At 43.3% G+C, this 27,130-nt stretch overlaps 1 protein-coding gene across 1 annotated transcript; it reads right to left on the reverse strand.

The window, feature by feature from the left end:
* Window positions 1–613: 613 nt before the first annotated feature.
* On the reverse strand, window positions 614–25,233 carry LOC124283038 (THO complex subunit 5 homolog). Its single transcript, XM_046719049.1, has 18 exons — window positions 25,078–25,233; window positions 24,016–24,156; window positions 22,341–22,457; window positions 21,223–21,320; window positions 19,716–19,791; window positions 19,384–19,454; window positions 17,233–17,347; window positions 16,402–16,534; window positions 15,866–15,943; window positions 15,652–15,698; window positions 14,453–14,552; window positions 14,011–14,122; window positions 13,142–13,243; window positions 12,490–12,695; window positions 4,645–4,836; window positions 4,162–4,277; window positions 2,182–2,366; window positions 614–1,215 (listed from the first exon to the last, which is right to left on the reverse strand). Exons 1-18 carry the CDS (start codon window positions 25,192–25,194, stop codon window positions 1,152–1,154), a joined length of 2,070 nt encoding a protein of 689 aa, XP_046575005.1. The 5' UTR covers window positions 25,195–25,233; the 3' UTR covers window positions 614–1,151.
* Window positions 25,234–27,130: the final 1,897 nt, after the last annotated feature.

Here is a 27,130-nt window from a genome sequence, read left to right on the forward strand (position 1 = left end):
GCTCGCTGACTTGGTTGACAAATGTCATATGTTCCCAACTGCGCAGATCGATGCTCATGCTGTTGATCACTGGATTGTCTGGTCCAGACTCGATTATTTATAGATAAGATACATAGCGTTCACTAACATGAACGCTCATGTTAGTGAACGCTATGCATCTTAGCTAGATTATTTACAGATCGCCGCCATATAGCTGGACTATTGCTGAGTGCGGCGTAAATCTAAACTCACTCACTCGCTCAGCTGGTTCGTAAACTACTTTCATCATTTGCTAGACTATGCAAAGGGAGATAACTCGTGCCTCGCATTCCTCTATCTCTCGCACGTAAGAGTCTCGATCTAAGCTTGGATCGGATCGTAAGATCGGGACTGGCTACGATCGGCCTAAGATCGGGTAGTGGAACGGGTGTAACTTTTAGCTAAGACGATTGTAAAATTGGCGTAACTTGCTAAGATTGATCTTAGTTAAGATCGGTTAGTGGAACAGCGCCCAGACCTGATCATTTACAGACAGGCGCCATATAGCTGGTATATTGCTGAGTGAGGCGTTAAACAACAAACAAACAAAACAACAAATAAACACATGGGTAATATTGAAGAACAGTCACAAAACTTCTCTTTTGGTAAAGTTTTATTTTCCAGACATCATTTACATCAACGGCCTGTTGCCATGGTTTCAAAATAATCTGTATAAGATTCATCACAAGCTTCTCCTGTAACAGTAGTCTTTTTGAATATTAACCAGAAAAAAAACAATATATCTGAGAGTTGCAGTATTATAATGGTTGTTGGTTGCTGGTGGTCTCAACCATCTGAAATTGTCTGTGAGTGAGTGAGTGAATATAGTTTTACACCGCTTTTAGCAGTATTCCAGCAACGTCACAGTGGGGGACACCAGAAATGGGCTTCACACATTGTACCCATGTGGGGAATTGAACCTGGGCCTTTGGCATGATGATCAACGCTATAACCACTAGGCCACCGCACCGCCCCTGAAATTGTCTGTGACACAGTTGATCTGTATTAGCTGTTTCTGTATCCTGGCTGTTTCTTACTGCACTGACTGGCTCTTTCCGGTTTAAACTGTACTGTGACTGGCTGTTTCTTGTTCAAACTGCACTGTGATTGGCTGTTTCATGTTGGCTGGAAAGCTACCGTTGTATGAAAATGCTGAGATCCGGCATGTAGCGATAGGGCTTCTTCCTGTTGGGACCTCTGTGAAATAATAAACACAATATATGTAATTCATAAATCTGCTGTCACTGCATGTTCGATCTAACCATGCTCAAATGTGGTTCCCTGTCATATTTGACTGCAGATGTGTAGGGTGTTCAGATAATAGTTTGTTGGTGACTAAAGTGAAGTCAAATCAAAACCCTGCTAAACATCCATTTATTCTCCACGTGGTCAATCAACTGTCCTATGGGTAGTTGCTTGGCTGTACTAATCTCGTACGTCACGCCACACGAAAGTGTCATCTGATCGTGTTGACCTGTTGTGCCATTAAAACGACTTGACCTGAAGATTCTAATGATTTGATTGGATAACCAATGACCTCTCAGTTAGGTCACGTTGTCTCATTACATATGAATTCCACTAGGGCTGGGGACGGATCTTCCTATGGTTTCTGTCCCTGCGCCTAATCAGGTCGGATACCGGAAATAGGAAGAATACATAGCCTGTATGTGAATAACAATCGTGAAAGTATTCTCTATGTATCAACTATCTCATCTTGTTGACAAGAACAATCACCTGTCCCCACAAAACTCATGTATGTACACTAGCTTTGGCTTAGTAGATTGCCATGGTAAACGATGTCCTTCAAACCCTATTTTAGCCCCCAACTTTGTTTCAGGGAAATACCTGTTCTAACCCCATCAAATATCTCACCTGGTTGTCAGGGTGAACCCCTGACTTATATCTTGCTTGGCTTGAACCACCTGTCCCCAACCCCCTATCTCACCTGGATGTCCAAGAAAACATCTTTCCCCACCTGACTTTATATCTCACCTGTCTACTCAGGGAATCACCTGTCCCAACCCCAATTGTACCTGGTTGCCTGGAGATGTGCCTGTCCCAAACCATCTTAATATTTCACCTGTCCCTATCCCACTTAATATATCACCTGTCTGTTCAGAGAAACCCCAGCCACAGTGTCTCTATCCCATCTTAGTATCTCACCTGGCAGTCCGGGGGAACACCTTCTCCTTGGGGATCTCCACAGGTGAGGACACATCATGTGACTCTGTCTCCAGGTAGACGTCAAAACACATGAGGAGACGCTGCAGCTGATTGGACAACAGCTGACCTTGAGACTTCCTCCCCACCAACTCCTCGTAGTGGATGTTGACCTCCTCTTCTAGCTCCTGGACACAGAACAAGGGGTGAGTGAGAGACATTGACCAGTGGGCTAGATATAAGGTTGGATGATTATCGAGTCAGTAACTGAGTGGGTGAAAAACTTATTTTTGGTGGGTGCATATTTTGTTTGTTGAGGCTGAGGGTATGAGATTGAGTGACTGGGTTAAATAAGAGAATGAGATTGGGAGAGTAAGTGGTGATGTTGGGATTATTATTATTACACAATTCAAAGATGAAGATTCTGGAGGTGTGGGAAGATTCATGATTACTGCAATTACACAACAGATCTGCAACACAATGTTGGAAGTCTGAAAACTGCCATAGACCCCGGGACCTGTCACAGACTGGCACTCTTTATCACACACATTAGGCTCTATCATACCCTGGGACCTGTCACATACCCTGGGCCCTGTCACACATCCTGGGCCCTGTCATATACCCTGGGCCCTGTCATACACCCTGACCCCTGTCACACACCCTGGGCCCTGTCTTACACACTGGACCTGTCATACACACTGGACCTGTCATATACCCTGGGCCCTGTCACACACCCTGACCCCTGTCACACACCCTGGGCCCTGTCACACACCCTGGGCCCTGTCACAAACCCTGGGACCTGTCACACACTCTGGGACCTGTCACACACCCTGGGCCCTGTCATACACACTGGACCTGTCATACACACTGGACCTGTCATATACCCTGGGACCTGTCACACACCCTTAGCTCTGTCATACATACTGGGCCCTGTCATATACCCTGGGCCCTGTCATACACATTGAGCCCTGTCATACACCCTGGGCCCTGTCACACACCCTGGGCCCTGTCATACACCCTGGGCCCTGTCACACATCCTAAGCCCTGTCAAACACACTGAGCCCTGTCATACAACCTGGGCCCTGTCACACACCCTTAGCCCTGTCACACACCCTTGGCCGTGTCACACACCCTTAGCCCTGTCATACATACTGGGCCCTGTCATACACCCTGAGCCCTGTCATACACACTGAGCCCTGTCATACACACTGGGACCTGTCATACACCCTGGGCCCTGTTATACACACTGGGCCCTGTCACACACCCTTAGCCCTGTCATATACCGTGGGCCCTGTCATACACACTGGGCCCTGTCATACACCCTGGGCCCTGTCATACACACTGGGCCCTATCATACACCCTGGGCCCTGTCATACACCCTGGGCCCTGTCACACATCCTTAGCCCTGTCAAACACACTGAGCCCTGTCATACAACCTGGGACCTATCATATACCCTGGGCCCTGTCACACACCCTTGGCCGTGTCACACACCCTTAGCCCTGTCATACATACTGAGCCCTGTCATACACCCTGAGCCCTGTCATACACCCTGAGCCCTGTCATACACACTGAGCCCTGTCATACACACTGGGCCCTGTCATACACACTGGGCCCTGTCATACACCCTGGGCCCTGTCATACACACTGGGCCCTATCATACACCCTGGGCCCTGTCATACACACTGGGCCCTGTCATACACACTGGGCCCTGTCATACACACTGGGCCCTGTCATACACCCTGGGCCCTGTCATACACACTGGGCCCTATCATACACCCTGGCACCTGTCATCTACCCTGGGGCCTGTCACACACAGGAACATAGTTGTAATTCTTACTCCTATGATGTACTAGGGGCCTAGTCTGTCCTGGTGTCCTCACAGCATAGGGAACTACAAGTAATACAGACAAGCTCCTGACGGCACAACTACATATACATACAAGCCCATTTCCCCTTGATTATTGTTGTAGTGGTGATAATACCTTGACATGAATGTCGTTGCCAGCATTGCGGTCAGTCTGCCAGGTGATGTTGACAACAAACATGGGTGCCACAGCGGGGTAGTCAGGCGTGATGATCACCTGCGATGTCAATTTGGCTGCAAGTATTTTACAATAAATGTTAAAACAATCAAAAGACAACAAAATAAAAACTTAAATTCTAGACAGCAGAACATTCTTAGAGAGGACCTGAAAATAACACGTTGAAATTCACAGACATTTTTTTATCAGAGGATACTGGCATGGTAAGGGGAAAAAACTCCATACAGACAATTGAAATAATCATACGTGTATGGGAGTCACATAACCAGACAATAGAGTGAATGACATCTGAGCATGATGTCAAATGGCATCTATTGCCTCTTACAGCAAACACAGGTTTCTGTTGTCCAAGTCTAGTCAAGATTCTCCAAGAAGCGATTATCAATATGAATATTCTAACAAAACACAGCCACCACCACCCACCTGATCCGCGCTCCATGGTCAGGGTGAAGAACATGTCAGTCTCACGAGCCATGTCAGAAGAAATGGCCGACTTCGTGTAAGGCAGGGAGGTAAAGTCGTCATAAGTGGACCGTTGCCATGACATCAGATGGGACAGAATCTTGGCAGGAAAGTTCTTCAAGACATCACTGCTGACCGGGATAGAGTTCCGCTCTGACACAGAGAACACAAAATGACTCACACTACATGGTAGAAATGTTATTGTAATAATAGCGACTGAACCACTTAAAATGTTTGTTGATGGTTCTTTTGGACATCTAACCTAACATCATGAGCCTAAAAAACAAGAAGTACATGCAGTCAAATCTTCTTCACCATACTTCAAACCAGATAGCTAGTGCACAAACGGAGAGCAGTAGTGCAGTGGTAAGACGTCTGCCTATCACGCTGAGGTCCCGGGTTCGATCCCCGGTGGAGGCACCTAGGTTCGGGTCCCGAGGTGGGCACATTTGCGTAGTATCCTTGGACAAGATACTTAGATCCACATTGTCTCAGTTCACCCAGCTGTAAAATGGGTACCCGTCAGGATGTGCTGGCAATGTGAGTGTTAAGTTCATTGCGCCTAACAGGCAGCATGGCTGTATGCTCCCCAGGGAGTTGAAAAAGTATCGGAAAGTGCGATAGTGTCCTATGACCGGGGTTAGCAATGTACGTAGCGCCGTGAGCAGGCAATGTGCCTGGATATGAGCGCCATATAAGCGGTCTATTACTAGTGTTCACATGACACAATCTCCTGGGAAGGGGTTTTGTCTTCATCATGCCAAGATGTTTGTTTGTTTGATTTTGGTTGTTTTGTTGTTGTTGAGTTAAACGCCTCAACAGTCAACAGTGTTGTTATATGAAGGCAGTCTGGAGCTGTGAATCTGGTGATTGACATCATGAGAATCAATCCATCATATGTGATATAAAGACAAGCATTTAACACTTGGCATGAGCAGCACATGCTGTAAAATGTTTTACGACAAAGTGGGATTGCTGATGACCAATTCTAGGTGAGGTGAGGTGAAATTGGGTTTAACGTCGTGCTTGAGAATATTTCGCTCATATGACGATGTGCATGCGTGTGTATGTGTATGTGCGGCTGCTTGTACTAGCCCAGACTGAAGCTGGTTTTATAGTGCTAGCTCACCGAGATACCATGCCGCAGTGAAGCATGAATACCCCACTCAGACACATTATACTGACTCCGAGCCGACCAGTCCTTGTTGTACCCATTAATGCCAAGCGCCAGGCAGGGACCAACAAGTACCATATTTTAACGTCTTTTGGTATGACGCGGTCGGGAATCGAACCCGCGACCTTCCGCTTTCCGGGCGGACGCTCTAACCACTACACCACGGAGGCGGTCAATGACCAATTCTAACCCCAAAGTTCATGGAGGAAACAGGTACTGCATAGAAATGAAATTTTTTGAGTAAAATTGATATTTTATACTTATCCTGACTCATGCTCTTTTGCTTGTCTTCTTCTTCTTGCGAACATAGTGGAACACTTGTATCTCCTTAATTGAAGCTCCCTTCAATGTAAAATCACTAATTGGTACTCACCAAGAGTTGCCTCCCTTGCCCTTTTGGCGGGAACAGGTGTCGCCATCCTCTGGCCTCATGCTTCACTCTCTCCTGATTTTGCGAGCCCAACACTTGAACTTACAGGGAAATCCAAAGTGTTATGTGGGGAGGATGGGAGGGCTAACCTCATGAGTCAGGATAAGTATAAAATATCAATTTTACTCAAAAAATTTCATATTTTTCCTTATCCTGACTCATGCTCTTTGCTTGTAGAATCCTCACGGAAACGGAGGTGGGCAAAACAGAATACTTTGGATTTATAGAATTAGTGATTTATATAGATATAACTGTAATAACCCTCACGGAACTTCATAAAGGCATAGACTTAGGATAATTCCTCTATTATAAGCCATGGGTTATAATGCCATACTGGGGTATTTACATTAATAATATACTGAGATATTATAAACAACAATATCAAAGCGACTCTGATAGAGAAGCTATACCACTGAACATATATACATACTGCTAGAACTCCGTGAGAGTTATAAGCTAGATAATGCATGTAACAATTATGCATATTAATCTCGTAAGACTACGTGTTAACGCTATTGAGGACTGTCAACTGCTGTGCGAGGACCAAGGACGAAATGGTGAATGCCTGAGACGCCCTCGGTGGTGATATCTCTCAGGTAGTGATTAGCAAACACCATGTTAGATTTCCAAAAGCGCCCTTCCATAATTGTATTCAATGAACAGTTACCGTGTAGGGCTTAGAGTGGAAGCTAAAGCCCTGATCTCATGGGGATTTGATGCTGTTGGAGGGTCCAGTCCTGCTGCCTTGTAGGCGCGAAGTATGACAGTTCTTATCCATATAGATATGGTGGTACGAGAGACTTCTGTCTGAGTTGTTGCCGACAAGGGAATGAATAATCGTTTGAGAAATCTTTGCCTTGTTTTGGAACGTCGTAAATAGATTTTGAGAGCTCTGACTCTGCATAGAGATAAGTCCAGTGTATCTTGAGATCCGAGAATGGAGGATAATGCAGGGATATGAAATAACCTGTCTGGTTGACCTGGTAGTTGATTTTTGGCGATGAAATCCCATCTTAGTCCCAGGTGTGCTGTGTTTTGATTGTCATCAAACTGTATCCTCTCATAATCTAGTGCGTGAATTTCCGACATCCTGGCTGCTGTGGCTAGAGATAACAGGAAAAGCGTTTTCTGTGAGAGAAATTCAAAGTTTGTCGATTCCAACGGTTCATAAGCCTCACTTGTGAGGTGTTGTAACACTATATTCAGATCCCAAGCTGGAGCGTGGAACTTCCGCTTTTGGTCCTCCAATCGGAAAGCACGTAGTAAGGCCAGTAACTCTGGAGTTTTTGTCAATTTGACACCCGTTCTCATGGTAATCACAGAACTAAGCGCGGCAAGATATGTTGACAATGTCGAGCCTTTTAAATGTTTGTTTTGCCGTAAGTAACACAAATAATCTGCCACTTGTGGATGAGTAGCATCTCTTGCTGTAAATCCCTTATTTGCTGCGTAATTCTCAAAACTGTGCCACTTGTCGTCGTACAAGTTACGTGTAGAATTGCGTAAGGCAAGCGTGACCGCTTTTGCCGCCCTGGTAGAATACCCTCTCTTGTTTAAACACATTTTAATACAGTCCATACGTGAAGTTGGAATACTTCTGGGCTTCCGTGCACCTGTTTGGTGTGTGGATGTATTAATAGATTTGAGCGCTTGGGTAGCTCTAGTGTTGGTTGACCGATTTCTTGAATTAGAATGGGAAACCACGTTCTGGCCGGCCAGTAGGGCGCGACCAAAGTGAGTTGGAGGCTCTGTGTTTGTCTGATTTTCTGTAACACTTGAGGTATTATTGCTGGCGGCGGAAACGCGTACGCATTGAGGCCTTCCCAGGATATGCTTAGAGCATCCGCTGCCCATGCTTGTGGGTCTGGGACTGGTGACACCTAATGTCGGTAGCTGATTGTTGAAGCGTGTGGCTTAATAGATCTACTAGCGGCGCCCTATTTGCTTGATTATCTGTGCAAATATTTCTGTATTGAGCTTCCATTCTGTCGGTGACGGTTGATGTGGCCGAGAGTGCGTCTGCTAGTACATTCTTGGCTCCGGGAATGTGACATGCTCTGACATGTAGGTTTAGATCGTGTATTAGATCGAACAGTTGAAAGCTTAAAGTTAATAGGTTCAGTGATCTCGTTGAACCTTGTTTGTTCACATAGAACGCCACTGTCGAAGTTGTCGGTATGAATCATTGGCGCGCATTCTGTAGAATGGTGCTCCAATGAAGTATGGCATTGATTACAGCTTTCATCTCTAACATGTTTATATGGAGCTTGCTTTCTTGCTGATTCCATAACCCTGATGCCATCCGGTTGGCGAGATGAGCTCCCCAACCTTGGAGCGTACGCGCCTACATATAGATGGGTTTTGAATTCCTGCTCTTCTAAACAAATACCTTCGCAAACATTCGACCTCCTGGTCCACCATAGTAGATGAGGTCTGAGATGTTTCGGTAGACTGAATGGCTGTAAATCGTCGAGATGTGCATTGATGAAGACCTGTATTGGGCGTAACTGTAATCTGCCTGAGACTGTCATGTCTTGGGCTGATGTGAGGAGACCCAACAAGCTCTGCCATTGTCGTAGTGGTAACGGAGAGAGTAGAGCTGGCGGAATGGTCTGTTGGATCTTGAGCCAACAGTCTTCTGGTACGACGATATGGTTGTGATTCGTGATAAATCGAATGCCTAGGAACTGCAGATCTTGCGATGGTACTAGGTCCGACTTGAGTAAGTTTACTAACCATCCTAGCTGTGTTAGTAGCTTTATGATGTAGTTTAACTGTAGTTTGAGACGCTGTGGATCTTGATCTACTTGTATCCCGTCGTCGAGGTAGAACGCTTTTCGCGTAGCCCTAGACGCATGTAGATAGGTGACAATAGGTTTCGTTATCCTCGCGTGAATAGCCAGGGGCTGATGATATGCCGAATGGGAGTACTTTCCATTGGTAATGTAGCCCGTCTAGTGTAAATCTTAGATATTTCCTGGATTCGGGATGTATCGGGATATGTAGATATGCGTCTTGCAGATCTATACTGGCCATGTAATCCATGGGGCGAATCAACTGCCGTAACTGAGGAAGGTGTATCATGCGAAACTTTGGTGGTTTGCGTAGATAATTCCTGTTGAAAAAGCTCATGTTGTAAATGAGTCTGTATTTCTCCTTGGAGTTTTTCTTGGGTACTAGGAAAACTGGGGAGTAGAAGCCTGGTTCGATGTTTACTTGATCTAGTACTTCTATGGCCTGCTTGGTTATGAGTGATGTAACCGCCTCTCTTAACTTTGGTAGTTGTTGTGCCTGTAAGCCTAACTTGTAAGGGTTGACTGTCAGCGGAGGCGTAGCCTGTAGTTGGATACTGAAATCCGTGTTGAAGAATGTTGGAGACATAAGGGTCTTGTAACATTCCCCAGTTCTCCCAGTATAGTTGGAGGCGTCCACCCACTTGTGACGGTTGTACTGGAACGGCTGGGGGTGGAAGACTCCAGTCGTTCCGAACCTGTCTTTCAGCGGTTATAGTTGCGGGAACCTCTGGGTGTCCTGCCTCTTCCTGACCCTCCTCTATAGTTGCCATATGGGCTTAATTTAAAAGAATCTTTTCCCCTGGCGCTGGCTATCTTCCTATCCAGTGCTTTTTGTAGTCCCGAGAACTTAGATCTCCCTGAGTATCTTTGTGAAGTCTGCCTGATGACGCTGGCTAGCGTGTTCATTGACTTGATCATAAGGACTTCTCTGGAATCCTTAGTGACTTCCTTGGAGACTTTGTCTATTCCTCCGTCAAAGATGGATGGGGATGACCACGGGGCTGTATAGAGTGGAGCTGTAAAGTTCTCACCCCAGCTGCAGGAAGCGAGGAGGCCTTGACGACGAGCTAAGGTCAGTGCTGCTGAGACAGATGTGAGATGATCTGTAAGGAACTGCTGGTCCTTCTTTTGCATCAGTAGGGCCGAGTAGATCATCCTATCATCTTCAGAGGGTAGGATACGTGAAATCTGGTGATAAGTGTCTCATTGATCGTTCTAGATCTATTTAGGCCAAAAACATGCGTCTCGTCATGTTTTCTATCTGCACCAGCTTGCGATCGTCAATCTTGTAGTGCTTGTTCTTAACATCGCTGATCAGCTTGTAGTTGTCATCGATGTCTTGTGCCTTCAGGAAGGGGTCCATGTTGTGCGTGGAGAACTTCTTAGCGTGAAAGTTCGGCAGATGTGGTGTCTGCACTTTCGTAGCTTTAATGAAGGCTGTATCTAGATTATGTGGCACCGCAGCAATCGGGTCGATCGGAGGTAAGGTGATGGCGTCTGCATCGTCTTCCTTCATCAGGTATGTCTGCGCTGAGTTGCCACTCTTGGACGGTGAAGATAAATCTAGGTTGTTTACCATCCAATATCTTATCTCAGCGTCTGAGAAGATGATGCCTCCATCATCTTCTGTACCAGCATCGGAGATGAGAGGTTGATGCTCTTCTGATGGTGACCTGTGGGCTGCTATCTCTATGTCGGGTGACACTCGGGGAGACCTGACTGTAGACCTGTGTGCCGACTTGTGTGGTGACCTGCGAGGTGATGTACGTGGTGAACGGCGTGGAGATCGTCTAGGTGATCTGGCGCCTATGGGAAGACATAGATCTGCGAGGAGAATGTTGACGGCTTCTTGAGGCTCTTGAATAGTCCCTCGACGCCCTTCTGGACGATGACGATCTGTGTGACGGCCTTCGTGCAGCTTCCTCTGCGTCCGGACCTGGGGAGTGGCGCCTTGACTTCCGTGACTGTTTCGCGTGACGCCTGGTGGTCTGAGTCTGCATCTGAGGATGAGGCCGAGGACGGTGACGATCTCTCCCCGCTTCGCGAAGGCCTTCGCTGGAAGACTGTACATCTGCGCCCTTCGCCGAGGTGGTCTGTGACTTCCTTCCTCGAAGGCTGCTTCGCCGCGTGGCTGCTACGCTGACTGGGGTGCCTCTGGGGTATCGCCTCGGGCGTTGCTCGGCCCTGGGCTGGCTGCTTTCCTTGACTGTAGTGGCCCTCCATCATGGTCATGATCTGCCGCAACAGCTCGTCTGGGATGGTCTGCGGACGAAGTAGTCGGTGCCCTCTCTGCGATGACAGCTGCTGAGCCCTCAGGGAAGTCGCCTGACATCAGTGTAGAGGCATCAGGCTGCATGGCGATCTCTGCTGATGTCACTGTAGCTGTCACCGGGTCGCTTCTTGTGGCGACGCCAGGGATGATGATTGGCTGATCATCGAGAGGCCCAGTTCGGGCGGCTGGAACGATCTCGGCTGAGAAAGTTCTTGACGATTTCGTAGACTTCCCCTTGGATGTCGACGCTGCCCTGGGGGTCCGAAGTCTGCGTTGGGAAGACGTCGTGGTCCTCTTGGACTTGAGCTGCGATGACGGGACGTCTGGGGAGGCAGGACGCTTCTTAGAGGTGGCGGACTGCATCCCACGCCCATCTTCCGACGGAGTCTCTTGCGAAACACCAGACGGGAGGGGGTCTATCGACAGCAGCTGACTGGAAGGGGAATCCGATGTATCGGCCATGTCTAACCCTTGTTTTGCGTGACCTATCGCGATATCGTCTCACGGCGCAAAGATATTTATGAAAAGCAGAATTGGATAGATTAATGCAGTAACTGCAACGTGTATCAAACGCACAAGGCGTAGCACAACTAGGGCATAATACATGTGGGTCAGCAACCGAAAAACGTAAATTGTAAATAGTACAGATTTTCATCAACGTAAATACTAGCTGAACAATCACGAACTCACGTGAATAAACAGTAGAAATACGATTAATTATCAATGCAAATTAATGAAGGATACTAGCTATACCTCTATAGTAACCTATAAGAGGTAATAAACTAAGAAAAACCAAAGGATATAGTGTGTAAGGAGACACAGGCGCTCTCACATCCTGCTCACTGGGCGAAGAAGGAGAGAGTGAAGCATGAGGCCAGAGGGTGGCGACACCTGTTCCCGCCAAAAGGGCAAGGGAGGCAACTCTTGGTGAGTACCAATTAGTGATTTTACATTGAAGGGAGCTTCAATTAAGGAGATACAAGTGTTCCACTATGTTCGCAAGAAGAAGAAGACAAGCAAAAGAGCATGAGTCAGGATAAGGAAAAATATATAACATCCGAGTTCAATAATACTGAATCTTGGTGCAGCAAGGCACCAACAAATCCAAAACCCAAGAAGAGAATCTGGCACTCACCAAGTGATGCTAGCTGTTGTAGCAGTGACAAACGTGACTTGATCCGCCGTCGGAGTTTCTTGATGGTCTGCTGCATGTAGCTGGCACTTACAGAACTCTTGGCCTTCTCCAAGCCGTTGTCTCCGAGGAACTGCAGTCCCCCTAGCCACTGTGCCCACATGTACGGCCGCCCCACCTCACACAGGTATTCACTGAACTCATGCATCCTGCAACAATATCAGTGAGTGATGTTATTTAATGTAGCAGCCCCCAGCCACTGTGCCCACATGTACGGCTGTACCACCTCACACAGGTATTCACTGAACTCATGCATCCTGCAACAATATCAGTGAGTGGTGTTATTTAATGTAGCAGCCCCCAGCCACTGTGCCCACATGTACAGCTGGACCACCTCACACAGGTATTCACTGAACTCATCCATCCTCTAATAGTCAGCTGGTCAGTCAGTGTTCATGTTTCCCACCCACAAGCCAAGTTTGGTGCTAATATACCACGAAACATAATCCGTGTGACTCTGGGATTTGAACCATGATCTTTGGTTTCAGTGAATCACCATTGCCCACTGGGCCACCTTCTCCCCTTCTTCTGGGACTAGATGCTGTTAAAACTGTTTCTTCATCTGTTACCCATGTAACTACTTATAATATCTTACCCTTGTTTCACCAGTTCGTACTGGTTGGCCTGGTTGGGTGTGGTGTTGCCATGGTCACCAGGGTAGAGTTCATTTAAGATCGAGTCCAGAGACAGCAGATCCCTGAAGAATTAAAGAATGGCTTTGCAGGCTAGATTCTTGGAAGAACATTTGTGAGAATACTGAATACTGGGCCATAATAGATTGTTAGATTTTCACACCTACCTGCTTAACTAACAAACACACTTCCTCAAATTGTTTCACTAGACAGACAAATCATTTATGTATGTGTTTCATCTAATGATAAATCATACTAATTCATAATCCTACAAAACATTCATGCTTTATGCAGATTAGATCAATCATTTAAGGTCCACAGATGTCTTTGGTGAGTGAGTGAGTGAGATCAGTTTTACGCCGCACTCAGCAATATTCCAGCTATATGGCGGCAGTCTGTAAATAATTAAGTCTGAGCATCGTTCTACACAATTGGGAACCGATGACATGTCAGCCAAGTCAGCGAGCCTGACCACCCGATCCCGTTAGTTGCTCTTACGACAAGCATAGTCACCTTTTGTGACAAGCATGGGTTGCTGAAGACCTATTCTACCCCGGATCTTCACGGGTCCAAGAGTATTCAATGATGTGACAGTCATCAGTTGTTAGCAAACATAACAGCCAGTTGGTTGCAAGTCGAGAGTTATCAACTCCTTGCATGGTTGTGGTTGCCAGTTATCAGTGGGGAGATGTGACAAGTGGTAGGAAGTGTGTAGAAAGTAGAAGTTACCACTGTGAGGAGCTTGCAGATTGGATCCATCCATCTCCACTGGGAATGAGCGTTCTGTCATATTTCATATCAAATAAGAGAACTGACATAGAGTCTGTCTTACCCTCCTGAGATGGAGTTTGTGATGGTGTCCGGACCACAGTTGACCTTGACATTGACAGTGATGATCTGGAGGACCAGGAGGTAGTGGAAGGTCAGGTGGAGACTGCTGCCATCTGGGGGGAGAAAAGGGAGGTAATCATCTGACAACTCCTCACAGCAATACCACATGTGTACAGAAGTCGGTGTGTGTTCTAAACATGGCTATACATAATTATCATATGGTCCTGTATATCTTAGTAAATTAGCTATGAATCATAATCACTGACTTCAGGGAGACAAATTTTGTCTCAAATTGATTATATTAGAGGATTATACACTATATCAAATGATAAAATGACTGTGACTCTCACGTGTTTCCGCATCTAGATTTTTTATGTTTGACATTTATGCTGAAACAAACTAAGCCATATCTAATCTTGATATTCTTCATACAATCCACCAACCTCTAGTTGTGACGTCTAGTATAACAGACAGTGGGTGTTTGCGGAGGACTTTGGCCTTCTTGTCCGTCTGCCTCGCTTCCACCGTCTTCCTCCTCCGCTTCTGCAACATCAGCCACAATGTTCATATCAAACAGTTTGATGGACAAACATGCATTTATCCATGTACAGTTTATGTGACCTGGCCTAAGGGTATGAAAGTGATCTGAACTTTTGCTTACCTCGAAGTTAGTCAGAAATCTATCCCTGAAACCTCCTGGGACCATTAGTCTTGTTTCAAAGATTTAGTCCAGTAAACAGTCTTAGTAAATGAAAATTGTAGCCAAAGTCTATGATCATCATCATCAGAATAAATACATTTTCAAGTGGACACTTGTATCGAAGAGACTGGCTGACAGTCTGGGTGTGTCTGATGACAACATGAAAGCTGGTTTCAGCTTATACTTAGACAATAACCAATGTGCTTAGATGAGTAACTGATTATTTGACCGAAGTTGGATAGTTGTTTAACTCCACACTCAGCAATATTCCAGCTATATGGTGGCGGTCTGTAAATCATCGAGTCTGGACCAGACAATCCAGTGATGAACAGCATGAGCATCAATCTACGCAATTGGGATACGATGACATGTGTCAACCAAGTCTAGTTGAACTTTACATGTAGCTGACTTCAAATACAGTGTAAGCTGCCTAACTGGCATTCGTCGGGACCGAAGAAATAATCTGGTTTAGACAGTGTGACGGATTGTAGAGATGACACGGTTAGCTACGACTAGAACTGAACCAGTTTTGTCACTCTCATATATTCTCTCAATTACTGCACACATTGACAAAGATTTGAGCTCATATTCATTTTTATTGACATAAACATGATAAATCAACACATTTGAAAAAATTCAGACATTTTGGTTTGTTTATGCTCAACTGACGCTTCAAGAGCAATTTTCTAATTTGTGACAATACACGTCCGGCCGACCCCTCGCCGGATTAGACAGCGCTGATTACTGTATAAACACATATTCGGTCGTCTCACTTCATGCCAAGCTATCAGATTGACAGCTATCAGATTGCAGAGCTTTTAAATGATGATAAATGTACTAGCCATGGATTGGACTGAGATTTTATGCTGGTGTTGACAACTTGCCGGATTGAACTGCTGCTGGTTTTGACAGCTTCCACAGAATTCTTAAGTTCAAACTCACCGATTTAGATGTCTCCTGCTCCTCTTGGTCACTGTCACTATCCTCATCTGAAGGTCAAGGTCAAACACGTAATGAAAGAAAATATGGCTTTCAATAGACTGTTAACATGCTCAAAAGCTATCCAAGAAAAGATGTGGAATATCAGAGACAGAGACACCTTTACTCAGTCACTAATGATCCTGCATCAGCACATTCTCAACATTGCGTGACATACCTAGGTCTGGTGTTGCCGTGGTAACAAGGGATCTTGCAGCATCAATATCTCCTTCTATGGTCACTTTCAGCTGAGTGTCTGGCAATAGAAAGGAATTGATAATACACAACTGTATCAACCATTCTAAATATGTGAGTGAGTGAGTTTAATTCCGGTACATAGGTTTAATGTGGGAAGAACAGCCCAAAGCAAGGCAGGCCACATATGTTTATAACTTTGCAGAAACCCAAGAAGATGGGTAAGGTGCCGAAGGACCTAGAAACTGGGATGAACTGGAACGCAAAACCCATAATCCAAGGGTCACAACTCTGGGTCACCCTTCTGAACAGGTAATCATTGCATTGTCATATAAGTGAGTGAGTTTGGTTTTACGCCGCTTTTAGCAATATTCCAGCAATATAACGGCAGGGTACACCAGAAATGGGCTTCTCACATTGTACCCATGTGGGGAATCAAATTTGTTTTTTCACCGTGATGAGCGAACGCTTTAACCATTTGGTTATCGGAGGTAGTTTGATAGTTCCCTAAGTACTCACCACAAGCCTCCTTGTAGGCACTGGCCTGCATGTACAGGACATACAGCGGTCGGGGGAGGTGATATGCTGTCTCGTGTTGCTCACACACCTCATCGTACTGCATACCCAGGTAGCCCTGCACTGGCTTCGTGGCCTACAACAGGAACAGCATCCAACATCGTCCACCTTAATCTGTCTTTACTACACATATAGCCAGGTTAGAAATAGTCTACAGCAAACCATGGTTGTCATAAGAGGCGACTTAAGGTATTGGGTGGTCAGTCTAATTTACTAGGTTGACATATGTCATCGTATCTAAATCACTGGTCATGCTGTTGATTGTCTGGTCCAGACTTGATTATTTACAGACTGCTGCCAAATAGTTGAATATTACTGAGTGCGGAGTTAGACAACAAACAAACAAACAGCATGACAATCCACTAGAGATTTTCCGGGACCCCCCTACACTGACTGACTGACTGACGGAGTTTGGATTTATGCCGCTTTTAGCAATATTCCAGCAACATCACAGCAGGGGACACCAGAAATGGGCTTCACACATTGTACCCATGTGGGGATTCGAACCTGGGTCTTCGGGGTGACGAGCCAACGCTTTAACCACTAGGCTACATACACAGACACACACACACACACTATAACTGATAGGTCTCTAAAAGTCTTCAGAAAGAAAGATAGCAAGTCTAATGTTCCTCAAAGCAATAACAGTGCTCAACTTCATTACTCAAACACAGGTTCATGACAGAAACAGCAATAAGATGGTGTTGCGAAAGTCGACCTCAGCACAGTAGTCTCCATGGTTGTAGTCTTGTGTGTAGCAGTTGCTATGGTTACCTGAAGGATGGACTGAAGCTTGGGTTGAAGACTCTCCAGGTGGTCCTGCTTGGTCTTGATCTCCTGGGTGATGTCCTCCTTCTGTGTCTGGGCCTCCTTCAACTTGGCCGCCAGTCTGCAACAACACACAGCAACACGTTAAACAACACACAGCAACATGTTAAACAACACACAACATGTTAAACAACACACAACAATGTGTTAAACAACACACAACAACACGTTAAACAAAACACAACAACATGTTAAACAACACACAACAATGTGTTAAACAACACTCAACAACACGTTAAACAACACACAACAATATGTTAAACAACACAAAACAACAGGTCAAACAACACACAACACGTTAAACAACACACAACATGTTAAACAACACACAACAATGTGTTAAACAACACTCAACAACACGTTAAACAACACAAAACAACAGGTCAAACAACACACAACAAGTCAAACAACACACAACAATGTGTTAAACAACACACAACAGGTAAAAAACACACAACAGGTCAAACAACACACAACCACAGGTCAAACAACACACAACAACAGGTCAAACAACACACAACAATATGTGAAACAACACACACCAGGTAAAATAAAACACAACAACAGGTCCAACAACACACAACAGGTCAAACAACACACAACAATGTGTTAAACAACACACAACAGGTAAAAAAAACCACAACAGATCAAACAACACACAACCACAGGTCAAACAACACACAACCACAGGTCAAACAACACACAACCACAGGTCAAACAACACACAACCACAGGTCAAACAACACACAACCACAGGTCAAACAACACACAACCACAGGTCAAACAACACACAACCACAGGTCAAACAACACACAACAACAGGTCAAAAAACACACAACAACAGGTAAAAAAACACACAACAACAGGTAAAAAAACACACAACCAGAGGTCAAACAACATATTTCAACAGCTTGAACAACACAACATGTTTAGCAACACCTGACAGGTCAAACTGCTCAGAAACAACATGTTTAGGAACACAGAGCAGCTTAAAAATAATCAGGTAATAGGTTGAGCAATGAAAAAAACACTACAGGAAAAAGAACACAACATCACAACGAGACACCTACATAAACAGAACACTGTTTCCTCACAACTATCTTCACAACGAGACACCTACATAAACAGAACATTTATTCCCGACAACTAGACACATATATAACCAGTACACTGTTTCCTAACAACTATTCACATATAATGATATATAAACAGAAAACTGTTTCCTAACAACTTATCACATACATGAACAGAACACTGTTTCTTCACAACTATACACATACATAAACAGAACAGTTTCCTCACAACTATCTTCACAACTAGACACATACATAAACAGAACACTGTTTCCTCACAACTATCTTCACAACTAGACACATACATAAACAGAACAGTTTCCTCACAACTATCTTCACAACTAGACACATACATAAACAGAACACTGTTTCCTAACAACTATCTTCACAACTAGACACATATATAAACAGAACACTGTTTCCTGACAACTTATCACATACATGAACAGAACACTGTTTCTTCACAACTATACACATACATAAACAGAACACTGTTTCCTCACAACTATCTTCACAACTAGACACATACATAAACAGAACAGTTTCCTCACAACTATCTTCACAACTAGACACATACATAAACAGAACACTGTTTCCTCACAACTATCTTCACAACTAGACACATATATAAACAGAACACTGTTTCCTGACAACTATCTTCACAACTAGACACATACATAAACAGAACACTGTTTCCTCACAACTATCTTCACAACTAGACACATATATAAACAGAACACTGTTTCCTGACAACTATCTTCACAACTAGACACATACATAAACAGAACACTGTTTCCTCACAACTACCTTCACAACTAGACACATACATAAACAGAACACTGCTTCCTCACAACTAGACACATACATAAACAGAACACTGTTTCCTCACAATGAGACACATATATAAACAGAACACTGTTTCTTCATAACTATCTCTACAGCTAGACACATGTATATACAGAACACTGACTGTTTCCTCACAACTATCTCCACAACTAGACACATGTAAATACAGAACACTGACTGTTTCCTCTGTTCCAGCTCCCAGTCGAGTCTAGCCAGGGTCCGCTGGTGTTTGTCCTTCTTTGTCAGCTCCTAGAAACACAGGTGTCATCTATTTGTCATTTTTCATTGAGACTGATGAAACTATCTCTAAACTGCGGATGAAACAGGTCATCAGTCATTTTTTTTAAATCTGTGAAATTTGAATTTGAAATTAATTTCAAACAAGCTATTTCCAATATTCCCAGTGGGAAATCCCTGTTTAACAGATCCCCAGCAAATATATGCAGGTCAGCAATAAACAAAAACAAAATACTTCAAATAAAGTTCAAACATAAGAGCTGGACTACTCACAGGCTTGGAGATTTCCGGAGGTGCCTCCTTGTAGAAATCTCCCACTGACACCAGCTCAATCTCTTCATCCTTTGACCTGCAGAAACACAGCAACCGTGTCACATTAACATGGACAACAAACAATAATTGGTCTTTCCGGAACTAGAAAAAAAGGAGATAATTCTTATGCCTATTCCTAATGACACAGTAAATGAAATCAAAGAAAAATCATAATGGTCATCTACTTTGACATGTACATAGTTATATTGGCCACATTTTTCAACTCTGGCTTGTTACAGAGGCCCAGATAAGCAGCATATCCGGGTAAAATACGCATAGAATTACGCATTGAAAAATAACTGCTGCATACCAATTACGCATTTAAAATGTTAGATGCTCAAAAAGTTTAAAACAAATGCGTACGGAATATATTTATAAAAATCGCTTGCGTAATGAAAAAGACATCGATTGCTATCAAGTTGTACTGTAAGCATAGGACAAGTATTGTACTGTCAGTAAAGGATGAGTGATTTTTTATGAAATAATTTCCATTATATTTAAGCTGGTTTTGATTAGGTATGACATAAGGCAGAACATACCTGCTTAGTAAACTTACTCAATGACATCATACTTAGGTGAGTAAAGTGACTGAAATACGCACATATTTGAAAGCAGTGGGTAACGGAAAATGAAATACCCACTCAACATTCATAATACCCACTTCAAAAAAATACATTGGGTACAGTACCCACATGAGCTTAATCTTATCTGGAGCTCTGTGTTACTATTTATAAGTGACCTGCCCACCAGGTTTGTTGGGAGTAAAAGTGTTTCTGTCTCCTTATGGAGGTATTGATGACTTAAATGACCTGGAGATATTAGGTGATCTCCTTCTGGAGGCTGTGACTTGGTTGAACCTGTGACACTGGGTGATCTTGTTCTGAAGTTGACGTGACTTGGATTTCTGAAGGTGGTGACTTTCTTTAAATCAACTTACAAGTACTCAAGACACTTGATGATCCCCTAAAGGTGCTCCTTCTGTAGGTGTTGACTTACTTGAACTCAAGACACTCTCTGATCTCCTTCCGGAGGTGCCCTGAATTACTCGATCTCAAGAAACTTTATGCTCTTCTTCTGAATTTGATGACTTACTTGAACTCCGACACTTGGTGATCTCCTTCTGGAGGTGGTGACTAACTTGATCTCAAGACACTTGATGCTCTCCTGAAGAATTTGATGACTTACTTGAACTGCAGGCACTTGGTGATCTCCTTCTGGAGGTGATGACTTACTTGAACTCTAGGCACTTGGTGATCTCCTTCTGGAGGTGATGACTTACTTGAACTCCAGGCACTTGGTGATCTCCTTCTGGAGGTGATGACTTACTTGAACTCCAGGCACTTGGTGATCTCCTTCTGGAGGTGATGACTTACTTGAACTCCAGGCACTTGGTGACCTCACTTCTTGAGGTGGTGACTAACTTGATCTCAAGACACTTGATGCTCTCCTGAATAATTTGATGACTTACTTGAACTCCAGGCACTTGGTGATCTCCTTCTGGAGGTGCATGGCTTCGTATAGCAAGTTCTGCAGCTGCAGGTGGTACTGATCAATCCTCTGCTTGGCCTGACACACACATTACAAACACTTCAGTTTGCTTCCTTTACAAATAGACAACTGTTTTTTTCCCAAACAATATGTTGACAGCATTGCATGCTTTCAGAAAATCTCATTTCACGAGGGACCAAGTGGGTGCTGGCATATTACAATTCATTATTGTAGTGAGTTTAGTTTTACACTACACTCAGCAATATTCCAGCTATATGGTGGGGGTCTGTAAATAGTTGAGTCTGGACCAGGCAATCCAGTGATCAACAGCAAGAGCACTGATCTACACATTGGGATACGATATAAGTTGAATGCTTCTCTCCAGGGTAATACGGTCTGATGTAAGCCTCTTTGTAGCAGTGTCACCCGAGCCGGTAGGCGAGGGATGACACTGCTACAAAGAGGCGTACATCGAATGGTATTACCCGAGGGAGAAGCATACAGTGTATTTATGTTACCACCATGTTAAATGTACAAAATATCATTTTATTTTATTTTGAAGATCGCTGCCGGCTATATGACATGTAAACAAAATGGTGTCTGCCTCTTGACTGGAGTTTTAAAATCAGTGAAACATGTTCTGACAAGCTTAAAACTGCTAGAAAAATGGTTAATTGTGTTAACTTAAAAGTTGAGTTTGCAAACGATTCAATGTATAAAATAGTTTAAATAAACCAGTGAAAGTTGGTAAAATAAATGTGTACATAGCGAACTCAAAAACAACTAATCAAACGGTATTCGAACTCTGTGCACTGCATGTGTCATATTATGACGTCATACAATTGTTAGCGATACAGCATCTCAGCAGAGAGTTTGGCGGTTACCGTGGCAGCGCGTAATATTTTTTCCAGTTGTCACCCTCCTGGAAGAGGTGACACGGAAACTTGTTGAAACGTCCTTAACCAATGAAATTTAAGTTTTTTACATGAAGGTAAGATAATGACATGTGTCAATCAAGGCAATGAGCCTTACCACTCCGTGGGCCTACACAATGAAGAATTGAAATGTACAGGAACAATGTGGTCGAGGAGAACCAACCTCACTGGTCCCCTCTCGGACCTTGCGGCAGCGGAAGTGAGCGAGGCGGTTAAGTTTCTTCAGCACAACAAACTGCAGACTGGCATTGATCCTCTTCTCCTCTATCGCTTCTGCATTCTGTTAACATAAAGAAAAACACAATACACTGCTGGACAAAAGCAAGTACACACTTGGAAACTACACACCAACCCATTACAAATGTTACAGAGCTGAAAATGTTCTTGAAACACATCAAACGTAAATTAACATAACAAAAACACCATCTTCAAAACGCTTTCTAGTTTGTTTCATTTAATCCACAAATCAGACATGGAACATCCTTCCTTTCATTTGCCATCTAGTTCATATTAGGGACGTTCATAATTGATGGCTAGTGGGGGTGATGATGGTTTTAAGAGGGGGCCACCCATTTTGTTCTGGACAGATAGGGGGTGTATCAATTTTGTACACATGTACTAGTGGGGTGTCACTGAATTTGTACATGACATGCAGGGGATGTCACTTACTTTGTACATAAATTTTAAGGGGGGTCATTCACATTGTACATACTTCTCCATAACAATCATCATCACTACCCCTAGCCATAAATTAGGAATGGTTCCTAATCATAATCGGATAATGATAAAAATCTGAAACATTTACTCTGGGGCTTCAAACGAATTCTCTATGAGGTGAATATGATACAAATCCCCATTACTGGGTAACAAACACAAATATTTGGTAAATGAATACAATAAATCCAGCAAATGATACTTATTCATTATTTGCAGTGAAACAATAACAAAATAATTCTTTGATATGTGTTCAACATGTTGACAGTGTAATTTATCACGAGAATTAACACTAACAACATGGGTGAGGTGAAACTGGGTTTAACGTTGTGCTTGAGAATATTTCGCTCATATGACGATGAGCATGCATGTATATGTGTATGTGCGGCTGCTTGTACTAGCCCAGACTTAAGCTGGTTTTATAGTGCTAGCCCACTGAGATACCATGCCGCAGTGAAGCATGAATACCCCACTCAGACACATTATACTGACTCCCAGCCGACCAGTCCTTGTTGTACCCATTAATGCCGAGAGCCAAGCAGGGACCAACAAGTACCATATTTTAACGTCTTTTGGTATGATGCGGTTGGGAATCTAACCCACCACCTTCCGCTCTCCGGGCGGACGCTCTAACCACTACACCACGGAGGTGGTCAATATCAACATAGCTGTCAAATGAACCAGATAAGAGTGTTTAGTATTATCCTTCCTGGCTTGGGTATACACCATTTTGTAAATCCCATTACTAAATCCTGAAACAGAAAGAAATTACAAACATGGAAGCTGCGGTGGCTGAGTGGGTTAGATGGCTGACATCGTGTGCTAGCGATAACGTGCCTGACTCTGAGGGTGTGGGGTCGAATCCCGGATGGCACTCAAACCCAAAATGTACTAGAACATGTATTTTACAGAGAAAGAGTAATCCCAGATATAACATATCTTGTGTTTGACCACTTCCTAAATGGCATTGTGTATTCAACTGGCATTGTGGATTCAAATCAGAAACACACCAAAGATATCAATAAATCCCAACTGCAGTGAGAAAAACAGAGACATAACCAACACGATGCACTGCAATCCAGAAAACGATATTCAAACAAACACATGGAAAACTCATAACTTACAGCTTCTTTGTTCTGCTTCAGTTTGTTTATGTCCGAGACTGATTGTCTCATGATATTACAAGAAGTCTTGAAGACATCGAGGTCATCGTGTGGGTTGTTGCGGTCGACCTCCTCCTCCTCCATGTGAAAAAGTACCGACTCCTGCAGGCAAACATTGAGTAAGTTGGAGTCTTTGAATAAGAATTCAGGACTGAGAGGATATCTACTGGTGCTTGCTTGGAGGCTGTCATCTTGGTGTTTGAAACCTGAATGTTATTGTCTTTTATTTTGATTTGGAACCCTTATTAAATATTAACTCGCTATAAAAACAAACATACATTTTTGGAGGTAAAGGATTCAAGAAAACTTTGATATGAGTATTTTAAACACTGCTTTAGATATCTGCAGCAATTCAGGGATGTTCAAAAGCACGATATATCCTAAGGCACACACTGACACACTCTTCAGATGAGATCATCCACAGCTCCTAGTTGCAATGTAGAAAAATGATACCAGTTTATGAACAGGTGAGAAATAACCTAGGGATAACTACAGCTGTATGCTAGCTGTACACTTTAATCAAATAATGACATGTTTTACAGTTGTTCATGTGATAATGGAAACAACATATGATGTTCTTAAGCATCCAAAAGCCCACACCATGCTGCTACTAAACAATTTCAGGATTCACAGAGATCATTATAGATTTCTTCATGTGGATTAAACATTTATAATTACTGCTGCAGTAATTGGCTTGCGAGATTGATCTGATATATTTTCATATGTTCGAATATAAGGCAGAAAGTAATAATATAATTACCAGCGTAAATGAGTTTCGATCAATTATATCTCAATCTGACACTCATCAGCAAGTTACTTCTGTCCTACCAAATTACGACAACAATACTATTATATGGTCGGTAAAATAAATTGCAGAAATAAGTCAAGTCCTGTTGTCACCAAAATTCGTTGCTTGCCTAATGAAAATTGTATCCATTCCTGACAGTGAACGAAAACAGGACAACTTAAGCCGCGCGATTTCTTTCGTGTAATATTTTGATAAAAATAGTTCAGCTATCCAACCTTAGAAGACAGACTGTCGATCGACTTTGTCTTCTTCATGTCTGGGCTGCTGGTTGTAATCTCCGGCTTCAAGAGCCGCTTCTTCTTCTTCTCCTTTACCTCTAACTCTTTCGACATTGTTTCTTTGAGCGGAAACCGGAAGTTGCAAACACGAGCTTGAAAATGGGGTTATCTCCCTTATGTCCATGCTGGAAAGACTCGGTTGTAGACAAGCGCGAAATTCAAATCAATATATTTATTCAGCAATTTCCAGCTGTTGTCATGTCACTGGTGCACTGGCTGATTTGAGTTTTTTTTTGGGTTTACGCTAAATCAGTGATGAACTTCGTTTGTGACGTCAGACAGATGAATGTGATTCGCTGTGTGTCAATATTGGCATTATTAATGATATCAACGAAACGAAACTATTGATATCTTCAAATGATTTAAAGATATCAGCATTACATTTAAAGATATCAATAAAATGTTGTTTTAGGGTGTCAATATATAACTGAAGATAACGTATGATATTCAAAGTGCAGTTACTGATATCAAAATATGAAGAAAATATTTCGTGATATCTCTAAATGTGTTTAGGATATCAATAAGTTATTACCATCACACTGTCAATATTAAAATAGATTTAACGATAATGTAAAACATGTACATTCATGACACGCGCCCTTTGTCGAACAGATTGATTTTTCAAAGGCTGTTGAACAGCTTACAGGGACCAGTCATTTTTCAAATCCGAATTCAGTTATTTGTGTTGGACATCTGTTGTACTGTTTTAAACCCCAGGGTTTCGTTGTAAAAGCGATTTTAGCGCTAAGGTGACCCTAACATCCATACCTTAACACAGGCTTCCGGTAGTCTTAGCGCTAAGGTTGTTTTGTACAACGACACCCAGGTTTGTATGCCCCAGCAACAACACCGGTGTCACATAGGCAAACCCCATCCCCACCCCCACCCCCACCCCTTGTACTGAAGTTTATTAAATGACCATTGAAACTCAAGTGGAAACGGGTGAAAATGAACTGTGCGCGCACACGCACACACACACACGCGCACGCACACACACCACCCCCACCCACTTTCTCAAAAATCTGAATCCGCCCAGCGTCGTTATGAAAAGTTCAAGCATAAAGTTTGTTCCAGGACAAATTAATGCTCGAGTCAGCAAACGAAATATTTTGCATTCCCTGGTTGGTTTGTTGTTTAACGCCGCGCTCAACAAATAACCCTGAGAGGTTTCTTTTGTTGTAGAAATTTAATTCGTCTCTTTTTTCTTAGTGATAAGGTTTGCTGGTTGACAGTGATTGGCAGTGATTGACATTGTGAACTGGGCCACAACATCTTGGTACAGTGACCTATCCACCCAGTCGTGACCACCGGTTCATTTGGTCGCCTCTGACAACCAGTCTAAGTTTCTGGAACCCAGACCTGGATGAATACAAATTCTGACAATATATACACATGAGAAAAAGTATCGCAACACCTGTTTTTTGTCTGAATATTTGGAATCCTCAGGGCCATTGTGCATTGATTTTAGATATGCACGTTCAATCAGTGCGATTCTTCAAAGCATGGAATGTCATCTATAGGCGCATATACAATGGAGTTACATATAATACCATTTACATTAATTGTCCAATTTACGGCATCAGTTCTTTTCTGAACAAAAATGCTTGATGGATAAATAGGGCTACTCGGTGTTGTTGTGAAGGGTTTTGTTCTTGCAGGTTTAATGAAGACATGAGATAAGGGCCATTGTGGTAAATACTTGTTTCTTAAGTGGTCATATATAGGGCAAATAAAATGAAATTCATCTTCAATAACGTTCAGCATTCAGAATCTTTTTTTTCAAAGGACATTACTTCCGTTGGTTGATTACTTAACGTTAAGGCCTACCGTATTAAGACAGTACGTACATTCCTGTAGCGTACGTCAGCTAAATAAGACGCTGGCTCAAGCAACGACTTGAACTGACGACAGTATGGTATCTGGAACTTTTATTGCAAGAAATGGCAATATATTCCTCAGCTCGGAGGCTAAAATTTGGAGTTTTTCAATA

This window comes from Haliotis rubra, unplaced genomic scaffold, assembly GCF_003918875.1.
Source record: "Haliotis rubra isolate DU_JTF1 unplaced genomic scaffold, ASM391887v1 Scf309, whole genome shotgun sequence".
Classification (NCBI taxonomy): domain Eukaryota; kingdom Metazoa; phylum Mollusca; class Gastropoda; order Lepetellida; family Haliotidae; genus Haliotis; species Haliotis rubra.

Bases quoted from the DNA above. Each gene is read 5' to 3' on its own strand.
- LOC124283038 (XM_046719049.1), bottom strand. From the start codon at position 25,194: ATGTCGAAAGAGTTAGAGGTAAAGGAGAAGAAGAAGAAGCGGCTCTTG. The intron at 17,348-19,383 runs GTCAGTGTTCTG...GTGTTGTTGCAG, and splicing joins GAGCTGGAACAGAGGAAACA to ACTGGCGGCCAAGTTGAAGG. The intron at 15,699-15,865 runs GTATGTCACGCA...CTTGACCTTCAG, and splicing joins CACGGCAACACCAGACCTAG to ATGAGGATAGTGACAGTGAC.